This window comes from Thunnus albacares, chromosome 21, assembly GCF_914725855.1.
Source record: "Thunnus albacares chromosome 21, fThuAlb1.1, whole genome shotgun sequence".
Taxonomy (NCBI): domain Eukaryota; kingdom Metazoa; phylum Chordata; class Actinopteri; order Scombriformes; family Scombridae; genus Thunnus; species Thunnus albacares.
This window is the reverse complement of record NC_058126.1, coordinates 9,450,725-9,466,493: the sequence shown is the minus strand read 5'-3', so window position 1 is coordinate 9,466,493 and position 15,769 is coordinate 9,450,725. Positions and strand designations below refer to the sequence as shown.

General features: G+C 38.1%; 2 protein-coding genes across 10 annotated transcripts in view; both read left to right on the top strand.

Annotated features, from left to right (window-relative positions):
* nrbp2b (nuclear receptor binding protein 2b) overlaps positions 1-4,277 on the top strand; it is a 39,542-nt gene extending 35,265 nt beyond the window's left edge. For both annotated transcript variants that reach the window (XM_044339782.1, XM_044339781.1), the window contains 3 exons: positions 374-437; positions 1,124-1,179; positions 1,307-4,277. In XM_044339782.1, coding sequence (XP_044195717.1) covers positions 374-437; positions 1,124-1,179; positions 1,307-1,393 — 207 coding nt within the window. In that variant the 3' untranslated portion in view covers positions 1,394-4,277. The remainder of the gene's footprint in view (positions 1-373; positions 438-1,123; positions 1,180-1,306) is intronic.
* A 1,695-nt stretch (positions 4,278-5,972) lies between these two features.
* Positions 5,973-15,068, top strand: puf60b (poly-U binding splicing factor b). Of its 8 annotated transcripts, none has more exons than XM_044338993.1 (12): positions 5,973-6,078; positions 6,600-6,695; positions 6,926-7,021; positions 8,068-8,157; positions 8,671-8,721; positions 9,851-10,012; positions 10,328-10,420; positions 11,733-11,946; positions 12,027-12,259; positions 12,915-13,047; positions 13,795-14,042; positions 14,145-15,068. In XM_044338993.1, the coding sequence occupies exons 3-12, from the start codon at positions 6,944-6,946 to the stop codon at positions 14,442-14,444; spliced, it is 1,602 nt and encodes a 533-aa protein (XP_044194928.1). In that variant the 5' UTR covers positions 5,973-6,078; positions 6,600-6,695; positions 6,926-6,943; the 3' UTR covers positions 14,445-15,068. The 8 variants fall into 8 exon arrangements, with proteins under 8 accessions (XP_044194928.1, XP_044194931.1, XP_044194932.1 ...); XM_044338994.1 differs by lacking the exon at positions 5,973-6,078 and adding an exon at positions 6,165-6,187; XM_044338997.1 differs by lacking the exon at positions 6,600-6,695 and having other exon boundaries at positions 5,979-6,078; positions 12,027-12,217; positions 12,915-13,029.
* Positions 15,069-15,769: the final 701 nt, after the last annotated feature.

Sequence of the window (15,769 nt, the reverse complement as noted above, 5' to 3'; positions counted from 1 at the left end):
AATAATAATAATAATAATAATAATAATAATTCATTCAATTTGTACTGCACTTTTCATTCACAGTGAATCTTAGCTGCTACAGTGTTAAAAACATAAACTATAATTTAATATAAATAATGAGTTAAGATGAAAAAGCCTTCCTGAGTGCTGCCCTCAGATGGTTAGGAATGGGTTACTTTACCCATTTCAGTATCTGTGACAATTGAAATTGTTGCTTTTTTATTTATTTTATTATAATATTTTGAGTGAATATGATGATTAGGTCTAGCAGTTCTGCACCAGTGGAGTGCAACATTTAATTTAGAGGTTTAAGTCAGTTGTAGTGGTTAAAAAACATGATTGATTTAAATTGGACCTTTTCATCTCTCCCTAGCTGTCTTTATTTCTGAAGATGGATGATAAACTTCATCGGCAGCTTAGCTGTGACATCCTTCCAAGTACGTTGACCACAACTGTACCTTGAAGGAAAAGGCTGGTGTTATTCTATGTTTTTGTTATTGTCAACAATCCCATGAATTGACCAAAATCATTAAAGCGTCAGTCTGTCTTTCAATACCTTCTGACTTCTACAGCCTGTCTGTAGCTCTCAGCACCGAGCTCAGTGGTTCCTGCTAAAGACGTAAACCTTTAAAAACAGGACAAATTATATCTTTTCTGGTTTTTAAAGGCTTGTATTTTAATAAAGCAGCTGGGCCTTGTAGTTTTTAGTGTCATTTTAGCAATAGAAGTAAATTGGTTGGGACTATTTTAAGCTGTGGATTGATTTTTACGGCAGCTGGACAGTGAATGTGGAATGAACTCAAAATAAACTGCAGTGTCCATGTTAATTGTATTTGTCGCTCAGTGAAAGAGCATGACTCATTTATGTGTTTTTAACAGTTTTTGGACAATAATAGAGGTCTAGGACATAGAGAAATAAAACATATCAGGCTTTGGCTACACACTATGCCTACTTGTCAGTCGGATCAATTCATTGTTGTTTTGGGATTTTTCATGGAATTTGTTGGCAATGAAAAATAGAAAAAAACACCATACTTATCCTTTAAAAAGATCCGTTCTCTATGGGTTCATTTTTATTGCAGATTTTGAAATAAAACTGAAATATTTTATGTGTAACTTTCAGCTGACACCTCCAAAGACCTTGCCAGTGAACTTGTTCACTATGCCTTCATAAATGAGGTAAATAAATTTTGCATTTTTAAACAAAAGAAGGATTTATGACATAGTATCAGCATTTTATATCCAGTCTGAAGAATTAGTTTTGACCAAACAGTCTTATGTTTGTCATGTCCTGTGTGCTGCGTAGGAGGACAGTGAGAAGGTTGCGGGGTTTTTGGAGGACGCCATCAGTCGACACCGGGTCCGAGCGCTCGTCTCTGGGAGCACACAGTGAGGAGGGATCATGACAGCGGCTGGCCCTGACTGAGGGGCCAGGGGCGTTGACCACACAGATCGAGAAAGGGAGAGGGCAACAGGCAGGATCACACAGCCGGGAACGGAGGGAGCAGAGGGAGTAGAGGGAGCTGACCCAGCTGGGGATAAAAAGGGGGACAAATACAGGAGGACGCTGGGCCTTGACAGCCAGTAAATCATCCCAGAGAGATGGAGGAAACGCCAGCAATGAAAAAGGAACTGAAGGCACCTCTGGTTGGAGGACCAGAGACATCATGGCTGTGTTCAGCAATCCCACAAAGCAGTGGAAGATTGACAAACTCCCTGCCAAAAAGGGCTATCATGCCTTAAGCTATCTTTGACAACTAAGGTTTTCCATAATGCCACTCTTCAGAACGGATTTGTTTAACTTACAAATGCAGCAGCTATGTTTTTCAGAAGGACGTTTTATTGCTCATAAGCCTCGTTTGCACTCCAGTGTCCACTTTGATCAGTGAATATTAACTTTGATATGTAAACAAAGATACAGTCACTTACTAAAAAACTCCCTCCTTTACTAGCCAGAACATTCAGTTTATTACAGTTTAAGGAATTTAAGATTCCGTCCAACATGCGCTGTTTATACTCGTTCAGTTAACTTATTTATTTCTGTTTAACTGTGAATCATTGAAGCATTGCACAAACCTGTTTTTTTTTTTTTTTTTGCTTTATTTTTATGACCTGCAAAGTAACACTGCACTCTTGGGTTAAAGGCGTCTTCTCCCAGAATTAAACATGCTACGCCTAAATGTAGTGACAAGCAATGAGATGATGCCTCTGTTTTAGCCTGTAGTGCTCTTAAAGGGTTTTCCCTGCAAAAGTGTTCTGAAAGCCAAAGACTTGCAAAAGTGCCTCATATGGCAATGTACTTTGGACAAAAAAAAAACTTCTAATGAAACAGCATCAAACCCAACTTAGCAAATTGGAATAAATCCCATTAAGGCTGACTTTTTACAGCACTAAAACCAGATGCATTGATTCAGAGTAGGATACAGTTCCCATGTCTTATAATTAACAAAGTCAGCCTGTGTGAATGTGAAGACCAACTTCAGCTTGACACCAGTTAATGGCGGCTCCATTAAGAGCTGCAGCCTGTGTATCGGGTGATAATGGTCTCTGTTGTTGCCAATATTAATTTGGGAACAGCCGCGGCTCATCTACAAAATTGGAAAACATAGCGGGAAGCTTGTGATTTAAAATTGTAGACCTTATATAAATTGGAGAAAAGGTGATGGTGATGTAATCTTAAGACTTGCCATATTGTCAATAAATATTACCGCTATATTTCCTTTTGCTGTATTTCCCAAACCATCTGAGGATATTTTCTAACACCGAAATTTTGTAAATGTGTCTAGAAGTGTTTTAAAGGAATAATCTACCCCTCAATTCTTTTTGGAGTATTCTATTTAGTTTTTTCAAATAGTACATAAACCACACAACCACACATTGTACATTACAGATGTCTCAAAATTAAATTAACAGATGATAAAAATAGATTAAGACGTAACAATTAAAATAAAATTTTAGCTACTGAGAGTAAGTAAAACAATAGAGATAGGTTAGCTTTAACCACAATAGGATGGTCTTTTACAACACTAGTGTGGTGAAAATAGAGAGATGATCATTCAATCATGTGAGATGGGAGATTCTCCATGTAGATGATAAAAAGTTGCCATATTTTATAGATAAAAATGATATCTTACTCCTTAGTGAGCAGGTTATCTTTTCCAGAGGTATGCACCTGTTCACTTCTGAGAGCCACAATTCAACTGGCGATGGGAGATTTGACTTTCATTTCATTACAACATTTTCATTTTTGGCCAGTAGGATTTCTAAGCCTGATGGAATGTACCCAAAACTTTTGAATATTTATAGTTTTATTATTTTTGTAAATTCTGTAGTCATTAAATTTCAATGGCATTCAATTTTCCATGTCGATTTCTATGGGGCTGCAGATACTAAAAACATAATCTCTGACAGAAGAGTGGAACATTTTGCTTTAAACATATTTATTTCTCAGAAACCACATCTACTCTACTTTTATTTCAGACAATATCAGAGTGACCTTTGGAAGCGATTGCATTGCAGCCCACACAAACGCAAAAATAGTGTGTATCCCTTCAGCTCTGGCAGATTTTCTCTTCGAGAAGCCAATCTTGGCAGCGGAAAAGACTTAATATTTGGGTGGATTTTTTTTTTCTTAACAAAACTAGACGTTTAAAAACAATTGTGAATTGTCTGATCGATCTTCAGCAGTATACTCTTGTTTGTCAGAATCACTTAGCTAGGCTTCATTTGTTTCCCCGGTCTGCAAGGTCGTGGTTTCATAACAGTTACGCTGCTGTACAGTCATTGCTTACAGTAATTACTTACTATATACTCTGCATCAAGCCTTCTTATTATCAGTGTGTCTCTGAAGACGGGAGCCCTGAATTTTCCCAGACATTCACCTACTATAGGCTGTGGTGTACATATTTGTTTGTGGCTATTAAAGGGGTTTACTTTGGACAAACTTTCAGTGCAAAGCAGTGCCACTCTTGCTCTCATTTGATCTAAGCTGCATGTCTTAAAAGCCTGCAACCATTCAAAACTTTGCATTTTGCCTTTGTCAGTCACAGGTCAGTTCCAGGAGGGACCTGACCAAGAAAATGAATGTTTAGACTGTACGAACATGACAAAAAAAAAAACAAACAAACATCCATATCAGTCTTATTTTATGTCAAATGACTTTTTCTTGTGAATCTGTTGAATGAAACTTGCCTTTGGATGTGTTCTACTTAAACCTTTGTTAAATATTGTAGCTACTGCAATTAAATACATGACAATAAACAATATGTGACATGTTGGTTATGTCTGAAATTATTAGGATTTATGTATTAATGTGGATTATGGAGCGTTCCCTATTGTACAATGAATATACAGTATATTTGTGATGTTCACATTAACAATTTTTCTAGAAATTAATTACATTTTTAAGAGAAAAGTTAGCTATAACTTTTTATTTAGCAAGTTTTTGGAAACGCAAATTATTATAATAGAAAAAAGCTTTTCATCTGTGTACAAAAATTCACACAATTGCTCTCGAAATCTCACATCTGTCCTGCAGGTCATATAGTTACAATGTCACAGCTGCTGTTTATTAACTGTTGACAAATTAAATAAAGTTAGTAATAGGAACATGTAGGTCTTGCTATTTTAAATTAGAGCAAAGGAAATTAGACACATTTCTCTGATACCTAAATCTATCTACAAATCATTATAAATTATTATAATAAGACAAACAAAGTGTGGTATCATCCAGTAAACTTAATGTTATCAAATGATAACACATTTCATATAAGTAAGTAATAAGTTTGCAACTGACAGGAACTTTTTAAAGTAGAAATTGAGAGATTTGAAGTATTTAGGCTACTAACAGAATAACGAGAGGCTGAATGAAGTCTCAAAAACAAATGTTTTAAATTTACTTTCAAAAAAACAAATTTGATTCAGTCTGTTATGGAGCATAAAACCAAATCTGAGAAGATTATAAAATAATTACAAGATTGATTATGTAATGGATCCCATAATTTTTTTTTTTGCACTAGGCATAAGCGTAGCTGAAACTAATTATCAGTGATATTGGTTGGTGCCAAATTCTGTGAGCAAATCTACACAGTTAATTCTACCTAAATATCATGTGGTCTCACCAACATTTGGTAATAGATATCAACATTTGTGACCCTTCCTGTTATCTATGGGGTGCCAAAAAACACAGGCATTTTCTCGACTTTATTGAAAACAGTCAAATTCAAAAAACAGTAACATATAAACAAGTATGAAGAACAAAAAAAGGAAAGTGCCAGAGAATTCAATTATGACATAATAAAATACTTTTAAAAAATGGTAAGGGGATTGTGCAACATTCAGTAAAAACAAAATAATACACAGGAAGAGGAAAAATAAATAAATAAATGGATACAGATTAAAACTGTTTGGGTCTTTGTTGCTTTTTTATTTTGCAGCTGGACTGGAGGATTGTAAAAGAGCTCAATATCAAGAAGAAATAAGGTAAAGTTTGATTTTCTGTTGGTCCATTTCTTTTTAAGTATATGGAATCTGCCAAAAAATTATAAATAGTTGGATTAAAAAGGTAACATTCTTGTTCTTTGAGTTATTTTCAAAATACATTAAAATATCACTACCATAAAGCATGGACCATTTAGATAGAAAGTTTTGCATATCAATCCAAAAATATTTTGGATTACATACAATCGAAATATTTTTTTATTTGTCTAGACCACAGAAATCACAAGAATAATTAATATTCAGTTTAAACCTTCACTGAATGTACTTGCTCTATGTAAAATTTAAAATGAGACCTTTAATTTTATTAAAACCATTTGCCAGATATTCCTCATTCCTTTTTCCAATTTAAGTCACCATAAATAAAAGACCAGAACATTTGCACTTGAGGAAAACACAGTCAGCATAATTGAAATTCCCAATCAGGTCATAGACTGTTTTATTTCCGTTGCATTCAAAACTCTCCATCGCGAGGGTTGATCTATCGCGATACCTTTCATTGAAAACGGGAGAATCTCGCGATATTTATGGTGTGTGGGCCTCTTCAAGAAGGTGTGCTTCATGGCGGTTACGGAGACTGCGGTAATTAAATTTCTTGACAAATAGACACGTTAAGACTTTATTTAGCTGCAGTGGTCGTTGCGTAAATAACGCGCGATGTCTAGTAGCGTTTAGCTGTATTAAATGTCCGGTAAATTGTGAATATATATCTATCACCGGGGTTAAAAACAGCTTGCTTCTGGCGCCATAGTAATGAATGCCTAACATTAGCTAATATCGAAGCTAAATAGAAACCAGGCCCCGCTAATCATTTTTGTGCTTTTTGTTGTAATTATGCACTTGGGGTCATTGAAATGTAACAAAGATAAGTCGTAGTGTTTATCCACGTCGACTTTAGCCGAACAACCATTCGGCTAAGCTTAAGTCTTAGCCCGTTATTGCTACTTTACCGAGCTGCAGTGTGTTAGCATTCATGTGCATCACGTTAGCTGACTGAAATAAGGGGGAAGACGGGCTGGCTATTTGTAGGCTGCACTGTAAAAATACTGCTAGCTGCCTGTGTCTCTTATTGCTAGTCTGAAGGCATTTTTTATTTTCCCTAGAATTTGTTGAATTGTTAAAGCTTCCCGTCAGTCATCTTCCCCTTGGGGGCTTTCCTGCCTCAGTCTGGTGGACCCAGCGATTAGAGGGTTGCGTAGGTAAGGAGCTCGTCCGGTCCCACCTGGTGTAAATCCGGGTATATGTGCTGTATTTACTAGCATATTTAATAATAACACATCCTTTGTGAGGTGACTTGACTTCTTTTTGCAATTCAGGAATTTTCTTACAGGGTAATATTATAGTTATGGCTACATAAGAGGACGGTGTGTATGCTCCAGACTCTCGTTTCACATTATTTCTTGTATAAATTGCTGTTTCTGAATTGCAGGGAGCTGAAGCTCTGACGATGGAGAATGGACAGGGCACAGGCTCCAAGCTTGGCCTGCCGCCACTCACCCCAGAGCAGCAGGAGGCACTTCAGAGGGTAGGAAACCTCTGACATGCAGTATCTGCCAAAATATGTCCTTAGTAAAAATGTTATAACTAGAGTGCATATGAGGAATTCATGTTAAAATTAATGTGTTTACATCCACTTAAAAATCCCCTCAAGATATGTTTTCTCTGAATAATGATTTGTTTCTGGCATGGTTCTCCACAAAAAAAGTTAAATTATTTTGTTAAAATCCTTACATTTTCTCATTCTCCTTCATTAAAAATCCCAGAATCTATAAATATGCAAATATCTCTTATTCCAAAAAGTTTAACTGTTGGACACAAGATGTCTCCTACTTCACTGTTAAGTCCATTTTCAGTGTTTGTGCACTGGAGGCTTCAAGTTTCCACATCTCACTTGTGTAAGCTGAATATTGGACCAGGATTGGCTTCCAAACTATTTGTGATGTCACGAATTGTGCTCGGAGGCCAACTCCCTAAAATTAGATTTTTAGTGAGCACAGAGGAACTTTCCACTTTCAGTAGCTGAATGTGAAAACAGCCTTTTTAGCGTCAAACTCTGCACGTACATCATTCTGCACAGTGAAGCCCAAACATTCAACTGTAGGAAGAAGAAGAAAACACATTTTTGAGTAGAGGGGGACTTTAAGTAATCAGGTTACTGTTGGTTTTCTGCAGTGACAAAATTCTTAAATATCATGTGTATGAGAAACTTGGCTTCCATAATTGGGGTAAGGGATTAGAGAAACATGATTTCTCCTGGAGAAAGACAATTTCTTGGCCATGTACATGTGTAAGTAAGATTCTAATTAACTTTTTACATGTAAGCGCGTGCATGACAAATACTCTAGGCAGAGTAAACAGCCTCTAGAAGTCTTCCAAAATACTGACCTGCTGCGTGTATTCATGGATTTACAGTAACCAGATTACTACTGTGCATGTATACACATTTTTCCACTTTCCCGAATATCTGATTTCTGAGTAACCTTTCTTGTTTGCAGTAGTCTTAGTAATAATGCTATAACAAGTGTATGTTCATATGAGGAATTTAAATTAATTACTTTTCTCCTTTTCCAGGCAAAGAAGTATGCCATGGAACAAAGCATTAAGAGTGTGTTGGTGAAGCAGACCATTGCCCATCAGCAACAACAGCTCACCAACCTGCAGGTGAGATGTGATACTTTTTTTTTGTTAATCCGCCAAAAGAAAAAGTTTGTAATGCACGTGTCGGCGTTGAAGTCTTGATTCTAGACAGAATATCTTTTCATGCGTTAGTAATTTTCTTGTTTCAGAAGTCGGTTTTGATAAAGTTTTTTTTTGGAAATCTTACTCCCTTCACCACCATGCTGTGAAAAAGACCACATGCGTAGACCATGTGCCCTTGCTTTTGCCTCTGCTCTTTTTCAGATGGAGAAGATCATCATGAAGCCTTTGGTTATAATGTTAAATGCTTTGCATTTTAGAAGGGGACTTGTTTATGTTAATTGCTTTGTGGTGATTTTGTAATTTAGACAGGGGAGGCAACTCCCCAAACTGTATATTGTTTAGAGGGAGGGTCTGAATACAGTGTTAGCCTAACCACTTTTGTCTATCTAGCAAAGCAATGACCTTTTTGAAAAACAAAGCTAAGGGATATCTAACCTACTTTTCAGCACTTTTTTCATCTTTACTGTCTTTCAGATGGCAGCAGTGACAATGGGCTTTGGAGATCCTCTCTCACCTTTACAATCGGTCAATAGATTATTAAATTTTTTTCTGTGCGCATTCCCAATGGAAAAGGACTGTTACCCTTCTTGTATTGGTTGCTTTGGCAACAATCCCTGCCATTTTATCTAATCAAAGAATGCATATTTTGTAAGAAAAATTGCTTTTCTACAGCTAGTGTACATGCGACCATGTCTGAAATCCTTGTGAGAAGAATGACTGTTATTAATTTTTTGAGGCACTTGGCTTTTTGCTTTAATGAATCGCAGTGGGATAATTTGCATTAGTATTTTTTTTTTTTAACAAGAAGATAGCCAAAGCTCTCTGGCTGTTTTAGGGGTGTTTTAAAGGACTTTATTAAGGGTTTATAAATGTGAGAAAAGTCAAATCTCTTTGAAAAATATGCATTTGCTTGATTTTAAAAACAAAGCCCTTGGCATGGGACGAAAGAGGGACAGCAATCCCTTTAATGGACTAAAATGAGAGAACTGCTGGAACAGGGATCTTTGTGTCCATCTTAAAGTCAATTTTTTTTTCTGTCAATGAACAAGTAATTTCCCCATTACGTCATGAATTAGGCACTTGTTATATTTTGTTGGTGATAGAATAAAATTAAAAGAAGCAGAGTGACTTAAAGACATCCATAAAACACAGCAACTTTCAGTGGTTAAACCATCCCTCCCCTTAGACTTGAGAAGAAAGTGAAATGCTTTCATCAAGACTTTGTTTGGATTTCGTTTGAACTCCACGATTACTTTTGTTACCTTACTTGCATCCCTGGACTACAGGTCAGTTACTGAAGCCAAATATTTGTGAGGGCTGTGCATGTCAATCACTTCAGTGTGTTTTCCTCCATATGTCTGTTCAATAGTAACAGAATAGAGGCCATATAGTAATTACAAGTGGTGACATAAATATTTTATAAGTCTTATATGTGTTAGTATTTCTTTCACAAAGTTATGTCCTTTGATTACTGTATCCCATTATTACCCTATTATCTCCAGACCCCTTAACTTTGAATTGGCCTCTGACTATTTCTGGGGAAAGCAAGCACAGTAGAAAATACACATATATTATTAGTGTGTGTGTTTGTATTTTTGTCTTCCTTTCTTTTACTCTCTAATGCTTATCATGTGTTGTTTTCCCCGGTTGGTAGGTGGCAGCTCAGCGGCAACGTGCTCTAGCCATCATGTGTCGGGTGTATGTGGGTTCCATATACTATGAGCTTGGTGAGGACACCATCAGACAGGCCTTTGCCCCCTTCGGCCCAATCAAGAGCATTGATATGTCTTGGGATTCTGTAACAATGAAACACAAGGTTAGTGTCTCTCACAGTGTTAAAAATTGTATGAATTCTGCCTCGGTAGCCGAATGGTTACTACACATAACCACAATGTCCCTGGTTTGATTTGTTGCATGTCATCCCCATCTCTCTCTCTCTCTCTCTCTCTTCTCCCCCTTGTTTCCTGTCTGCCTCTCCGCTATCAATAAAAGCAAAAATGCCAAAAATCTATTATAATAATCTTTTCAAAATGTGTATAAATTCTCTAGTTCCTTTTTGATTAAACTGCCCAGAACTACAAAGAACATTTGTAAATGTTCTGTTTTTCTTGCTTTCTCTCTTACCGTGCAGGGGTTTGCCTTTGTGGAGTATGATGTGCCAGAGGCTGCTCAGCTGGCTCTGGAGCAGATGAACTCAGTCATGTTGGGGGGGCGAAACATTAAGGTGAGTTGTCCGGAGACACGGGCGTCTCTCGAGGCCTTAGCGACACTAGGATAAATTGGAACAACCCTAATATCTCCTTTTCCATTAACGATGTCTTTTTTGTGTAGTCTGTGAGACAGGGATTTGGATTCCTTCCTGGTATTTGGAATACAGAGTCAGTTTTTAATTAACTGCTTGGTTGTTACTTGAATGACTCATGAAATTGCTCAAATGTGTTATCTCAGTGTCTGACAGTATGTAAAGACACACTAATTTCTCTCTCTCTTTGCTTGTCTGTGTCTGTTGATTTCCAGGTGCGTGTGTTGTGTGTGTATGTTTAGTGTATTGTCTGTCTTGTGTGTTATGCATCCATGATATTGTCAAGGCTGTTTTAGTGACCAGTTCCAGTACGACGCCCAGTGGCGCGTGGCGTCGCTCTGTTTCCATGGTGCGCTGATGATGGGCTGCGCCTGGTTGGTGTTGCTTGGCCGCCCCATCTGTAGTACAGATCCCAGTACCCTTTGTAAGATTGTCGTGTCATATAGGAAGCTTAGTTCTTTTGAAAAACAGAGGAAGTTGTTAGAGTGCGAAGCCGCTGAGACATTGCGTTCCCCTTTCGGTCCTCTAGTCACACTATACAAGAATCCAGTGTTTTGAAATTATTGTTGACCCTTGTTTCATAGTGTCACAGTAAAATCAATTTTGTATTTGTATTCAGAATTAAGTGATATTAGGTACTACAGAAAAAGGAAAGTTGTATTTTCCACTCATGTAAAGAAACTTATCATGAATTTAAATCTTCTTACAGTTATCAGATTTATGTTAAGTGGTCTGCTCAGCAGACCCTGTTTGTTTGATAGCGAGACTGGTTTTGAATTTGTGGTATTTTTTTTTAAATGAGCAGTCACTGGAACATGCAAATGATTTAGAGCAAACTTGGACCATTGTCCACAGTTCAGTGCTCAAGTCATGTTTTATCTCAAAGCTTTACTTTTTTGCTAATTATTTATTTATTTACCTTTTTATACCTCTCTCCGCTTTGAAAGGATGGAATTTTAAGTGCTAGTGTATTTGGTACCAGGTGGCCTGGATGAGATGGGTAGAAAGATATACAGTACTAGTCAAAAGTTTGGACACATCTTCCCATTCTCTTGGATGGGAAGGTGTGTCCAAACTTTTGACTGGTACTGTATATTATAAGGTTTAAATAGTATAGTCATGGACATGTACCTAAGCATAACCAGCGGATGCGCGGCAAGGATTTAGAGTGCGTTCTCGGTTTGTATAATGAACCACTTGTTCAGTAGCCCTGCTGGTATGATCTGTGCTATAGGTTGGGCGGCCAAGTAACATCGGTCAGGCGCAACCCATCATTGACCAGCTGGCAGAGGAGGCGCGCGCTTTTAACCGGATCTACGTGGCATCCGTCCACCCTGACCTGTCAGATGATGACATCAAAAGTGTGTTTGAGGCCTTCGGAAGGATCAAGTCTTGTACGTTAGCCAGGGATCCCACCACAGGACGACACAGAGGCTTTGGCTTCATCGGTGAGCTGGAGGGACCTCATTCGCTCGGCGCTCTTGTGTTGTCATCGCTCTGCTGCTAACTACTATTTTTTCACTTACAGAGTATGAAAAGCCACAGTCAGCCCTGGATGCTGTGTCTTCTATGAACCTCTTTGACCTGGGGGGTCAGTACCTACGGGTTGGCAAAGCAGTGACTCCGCCTATGCCCCTACTGACCCCCACGACCCCTGGTGGTCTGCCGCCTGCAGCAGCTGTGGCCGCAGCGGCAGCCACCGCTAAGATAACGGCCCAGGCAAGTATGAATCCCTTCCAAAGGGATTTAATGGCCTTCCAGGTAAATATAACCCAGATCTAGCTAGAATTGACACGAGCACAGATAATATGGGCGTAGAATTTTTATTGAGGTGACTGGGAGAAGGCCAGTTTTTTTTTACACATCACATGTAAACTGTAGTTGCCCAGACACAGTGTCAATTTAAAATTCTGAGACATTTCAGAACAATTTTACTCAGCTTAATGTGTTCAAAACACAAACAGAATCTATTATATACAAGAAATAGATGATGGAAGACACACAATGTAAGATTTAATATCATTTGATCGACATTGTTTAGTAATATAAGGAAGCAAAGCTCCTCCCATTCACTGATTGGGTGTGCAAGCTAAGAGTCTTCTCTTAGTAAGCACAAATATGATATTTTTCAGTGTGAACAGTCGCTATGATTAACCAGACAATTGTGTTCCTTACAGAATGTTTAATTATTACACTTATAAACACTTAAATGCTGTACATTTATGACTTGCTAAGACTAGTTATTGAATTTGTTAGTAAATCTGTACTGAGAAATAATGTTTGTGACCTTGATTCTCCTCAAAAGAGGCAAGGTTGAGCTCACGTTGTGCCATGCTGTGTGATCGTTGACTGTGCTGCCTTGTGCTGTGTTCTGTGTGTTTCCCTTACCTAATGTCTTCGGCCCCCCTCTCTTAAGGAGGCTGTAGCCGGGGCATCAGTCCTGGGGGCGTTAGCTGCGCCCCAGCTTCTCGGTCAGCAAATGGGAATACCTCAGGCTGTTATGGCTGCCCAGGCACCCGGGGTCATCACAGGTGTGTACCAAAACATGAGTGAGTGCTCATTTTCATTAAAAGTAAACGAGTTCAGTAAATCTTATTGATGCATGTAGTACTGTTTCAAACATACAACTTGGGTGTAAAGCTGTGTACCAGACCAGTTGAATTTAATTTTATGAATTGAGTCTATAAATTTTTAACTTGCTGTTTTTAAAGGTCTATAAACTGCTGACAATTTAGGTACTTTGTTTGCTTAATTTTAATCAAAGGCTGAGTCGGTCAGAATCCTCACATAAGATGGACTACTGAAATAATGTATAATTCTTGTCCCATCTGCTCACCAAATGTTATTAAAATGCCATGAAAATCTAGGCATCATGCCATGCGAGTTTAGCTTCTTGGAATTAGGAATAGGAATGTGACTTGGACTCAAAGCTCCTACTAATTTTAGGTACTTCAAACATGAGGAAATTATATTTAAAGAAGCCTTTGATGTATTTTTAAACTGTTTGGAACTCTGAAGGCAAAAGGTGAACTTTGTGATACTAAACTGCAAAAAAACAAAGAATCCAATTTGTATGCGTTGCATTTATCTTGTCGATGTGTTTCGGGATGTTTGACTTTATCTTGTTTATAATTTTAGTTGTAAAGGACATTCAGATGCTTATAATCTTGTAGGATACGTCTGTCCTAGCTGACTGTGATAGCAAACGTTTGATTAATCAATATTTAATGTGAGTTGTTTCTTTGTTTACTTTACTTACTGCGTGTCTACCCCCCCCCCCCCCCCCCCCCCCAAAGGTGTGACACCAGTGCGTCCTCCCATACCAGTGCTTCCCCAGGTTGGTCTCGTGAACCCTGTGCTTGCGTCACCACCAGTCCTGTCCAATCAAGCTGGAGGCTCTAGCCAACTAGAGAAGAAAGAGGAGAAAGAGGAGATGCTTCAGGATGGTACAGGACAGGAGATGTTGAGTGACCAAGAGCACATGAGCATTTCAGGCAGCAGCGCCAGACACATGGTGATGCAGAAACTGCTACGAAAATCAGAGGTGAGATAAGATTAAACAGTTTGTAAGCTGTGATTTTAGAAAAGTGATTGCCTTTTTAGTATCAAAATCATTTGTACTCATTGAATTCTTGGTCCTCTCCAGTCCACCGTAATGGTCCTTCGAAATATGGTCGGACCAGAGGACATCGATGACGACCTGGAAGGCGAGGTGACGGAAGAGTGCGGCAAGTTCGGCTCCGTCAACAGAGTCATCATTTACCAGGAAAAGCAAGGAGAAGAGGAAGACGCAGATATCATTGTCAAGATCTTTGTAGAGTTTTCCATGGCCTCAGAGATGAACAAAGCAATCCAGGCCCTCAACGACCGCTGGTTCGGAGGTCGCAAAGTTGTTGCAGAGGTGTATGACCAAGACCGTTTCAACAGCAGTGACCTCTCTGCATAAAGCGTCTGAAATGGTTCACCAGCACAGCACCCATCCCAGTACCTGTCGCCCAAACTCATTTCAGCCACAGTCACTGCAGCTAGAAATGCGGGCCTCTGAAACTTGTAATTATGTTTATTTTCTTTTTTTTTAAATTGCTGTTCATATTAATGTTAAAATGCCCCATTTGGGGATTCATTAAAAATATTTCCGTGTCAGATTTTTGCTTTGTGATCTGTGGAGACTCCTTTTTTTTTGTGCAAGTTTCAAATTTTTGTAATCCTATCCTGAACATTTAGGTTTCCTGCTTTAGCTCCTCTTTTTTTTTTGTTTTTCTTTTTCCCTCTCATGGACTTGCCGGGACATGTAAACACTTTTTCTTTCTACGATTAAAGGTTATTGTTTGTCCACAAAAAGTGTGAAGAAAGTTGTTTTTTTTTTTTTATGAATGAAGAATCTGTAAACATATTTCTAGAATCTGAATGTAGAAAATAGTATTTGATTGCTGAGTAAAAAAAACTATTTTAAAGAAGTTTGACCTTTAACTTTTTTTTTTTTTTTTTTTAATGCTACTGCTTTGGTCATGTTTGTACAGGAGGTGATCACATTGTAAACACCTACATTAAAATAGCCATAAATACTAAACATGTTTGACTTGATATTGAAATGTGTTTGAAAAAGTTCATTTGTCACAATGAGTCATTATTGTGCAATAGACATTGTTTATCTTGCACAATACAAGGCAGAGATTGCTCAGTACTGACAAGTATTTATTTTATTTTTTTTTTTTAGCCCTGCAATTCTGCAGTAATTTAAGTTTGCGTCATTGATGACTTGCAGCCAAACATACTGAGTGAAGGGAGTGGATGCTTTATCTATTATTGGATATCAGCTTGAGGAGGAACAGGCCTCCTCAATCATTGATCAGTAAAATACTGGATTCCCACGGACCCTTTAAATCCATGAAAGTTTATGGGGGGGATCAAGGCCTGAAGGGACAAATAGACATGGGTCATTGAAAGTGGTTGAATTTATATATTTTGTGCAAGAATAGAATATTGTTTTTCTGTGCTGTGTTAGAAAAGGCAAGAGACCATATAGTTTGAGTTCCTGTAAAGCCTGCCAGTTCTCATAAAAACTTGTGTTGCAACAGTAATTAACCTTGATCCGTGTCTCAGACTATGCTGTGTTGGGTCCTTGAATTTGAGGGAATTGGGCCTGGAAAATCCTTGAAAACTCCTTGAATTTTATGTTTTAAGAAGGTGTGGGAACCCTGAAAATAATTACTGAGGTCACCTCAGCAGCATCAGATCTTAGTCTGCATCTGTGATTTTGTTCATCAGAAT

Coding starts and splice junctions, on each gene's coding strand:
- puf60b (XM_044338991.1), top strand. CDS start 6,058: ATGGCGGTTACGGAGACTGCG. Junction 8,158..8,670: donor AACAGCTCACCAACCTGCAG/GTGAGATGTGAT, acceptor ACTGTCTTTCAG/ATGGCAGCAGTGACAATGGG. Junction 13,048..13,794: donor AGGTGTGTACCAAAACATGA/GTGAGTGCTCAT, acceptor CCCCCCCCAAAG/GTGTGACACCAGTGCGTCCT.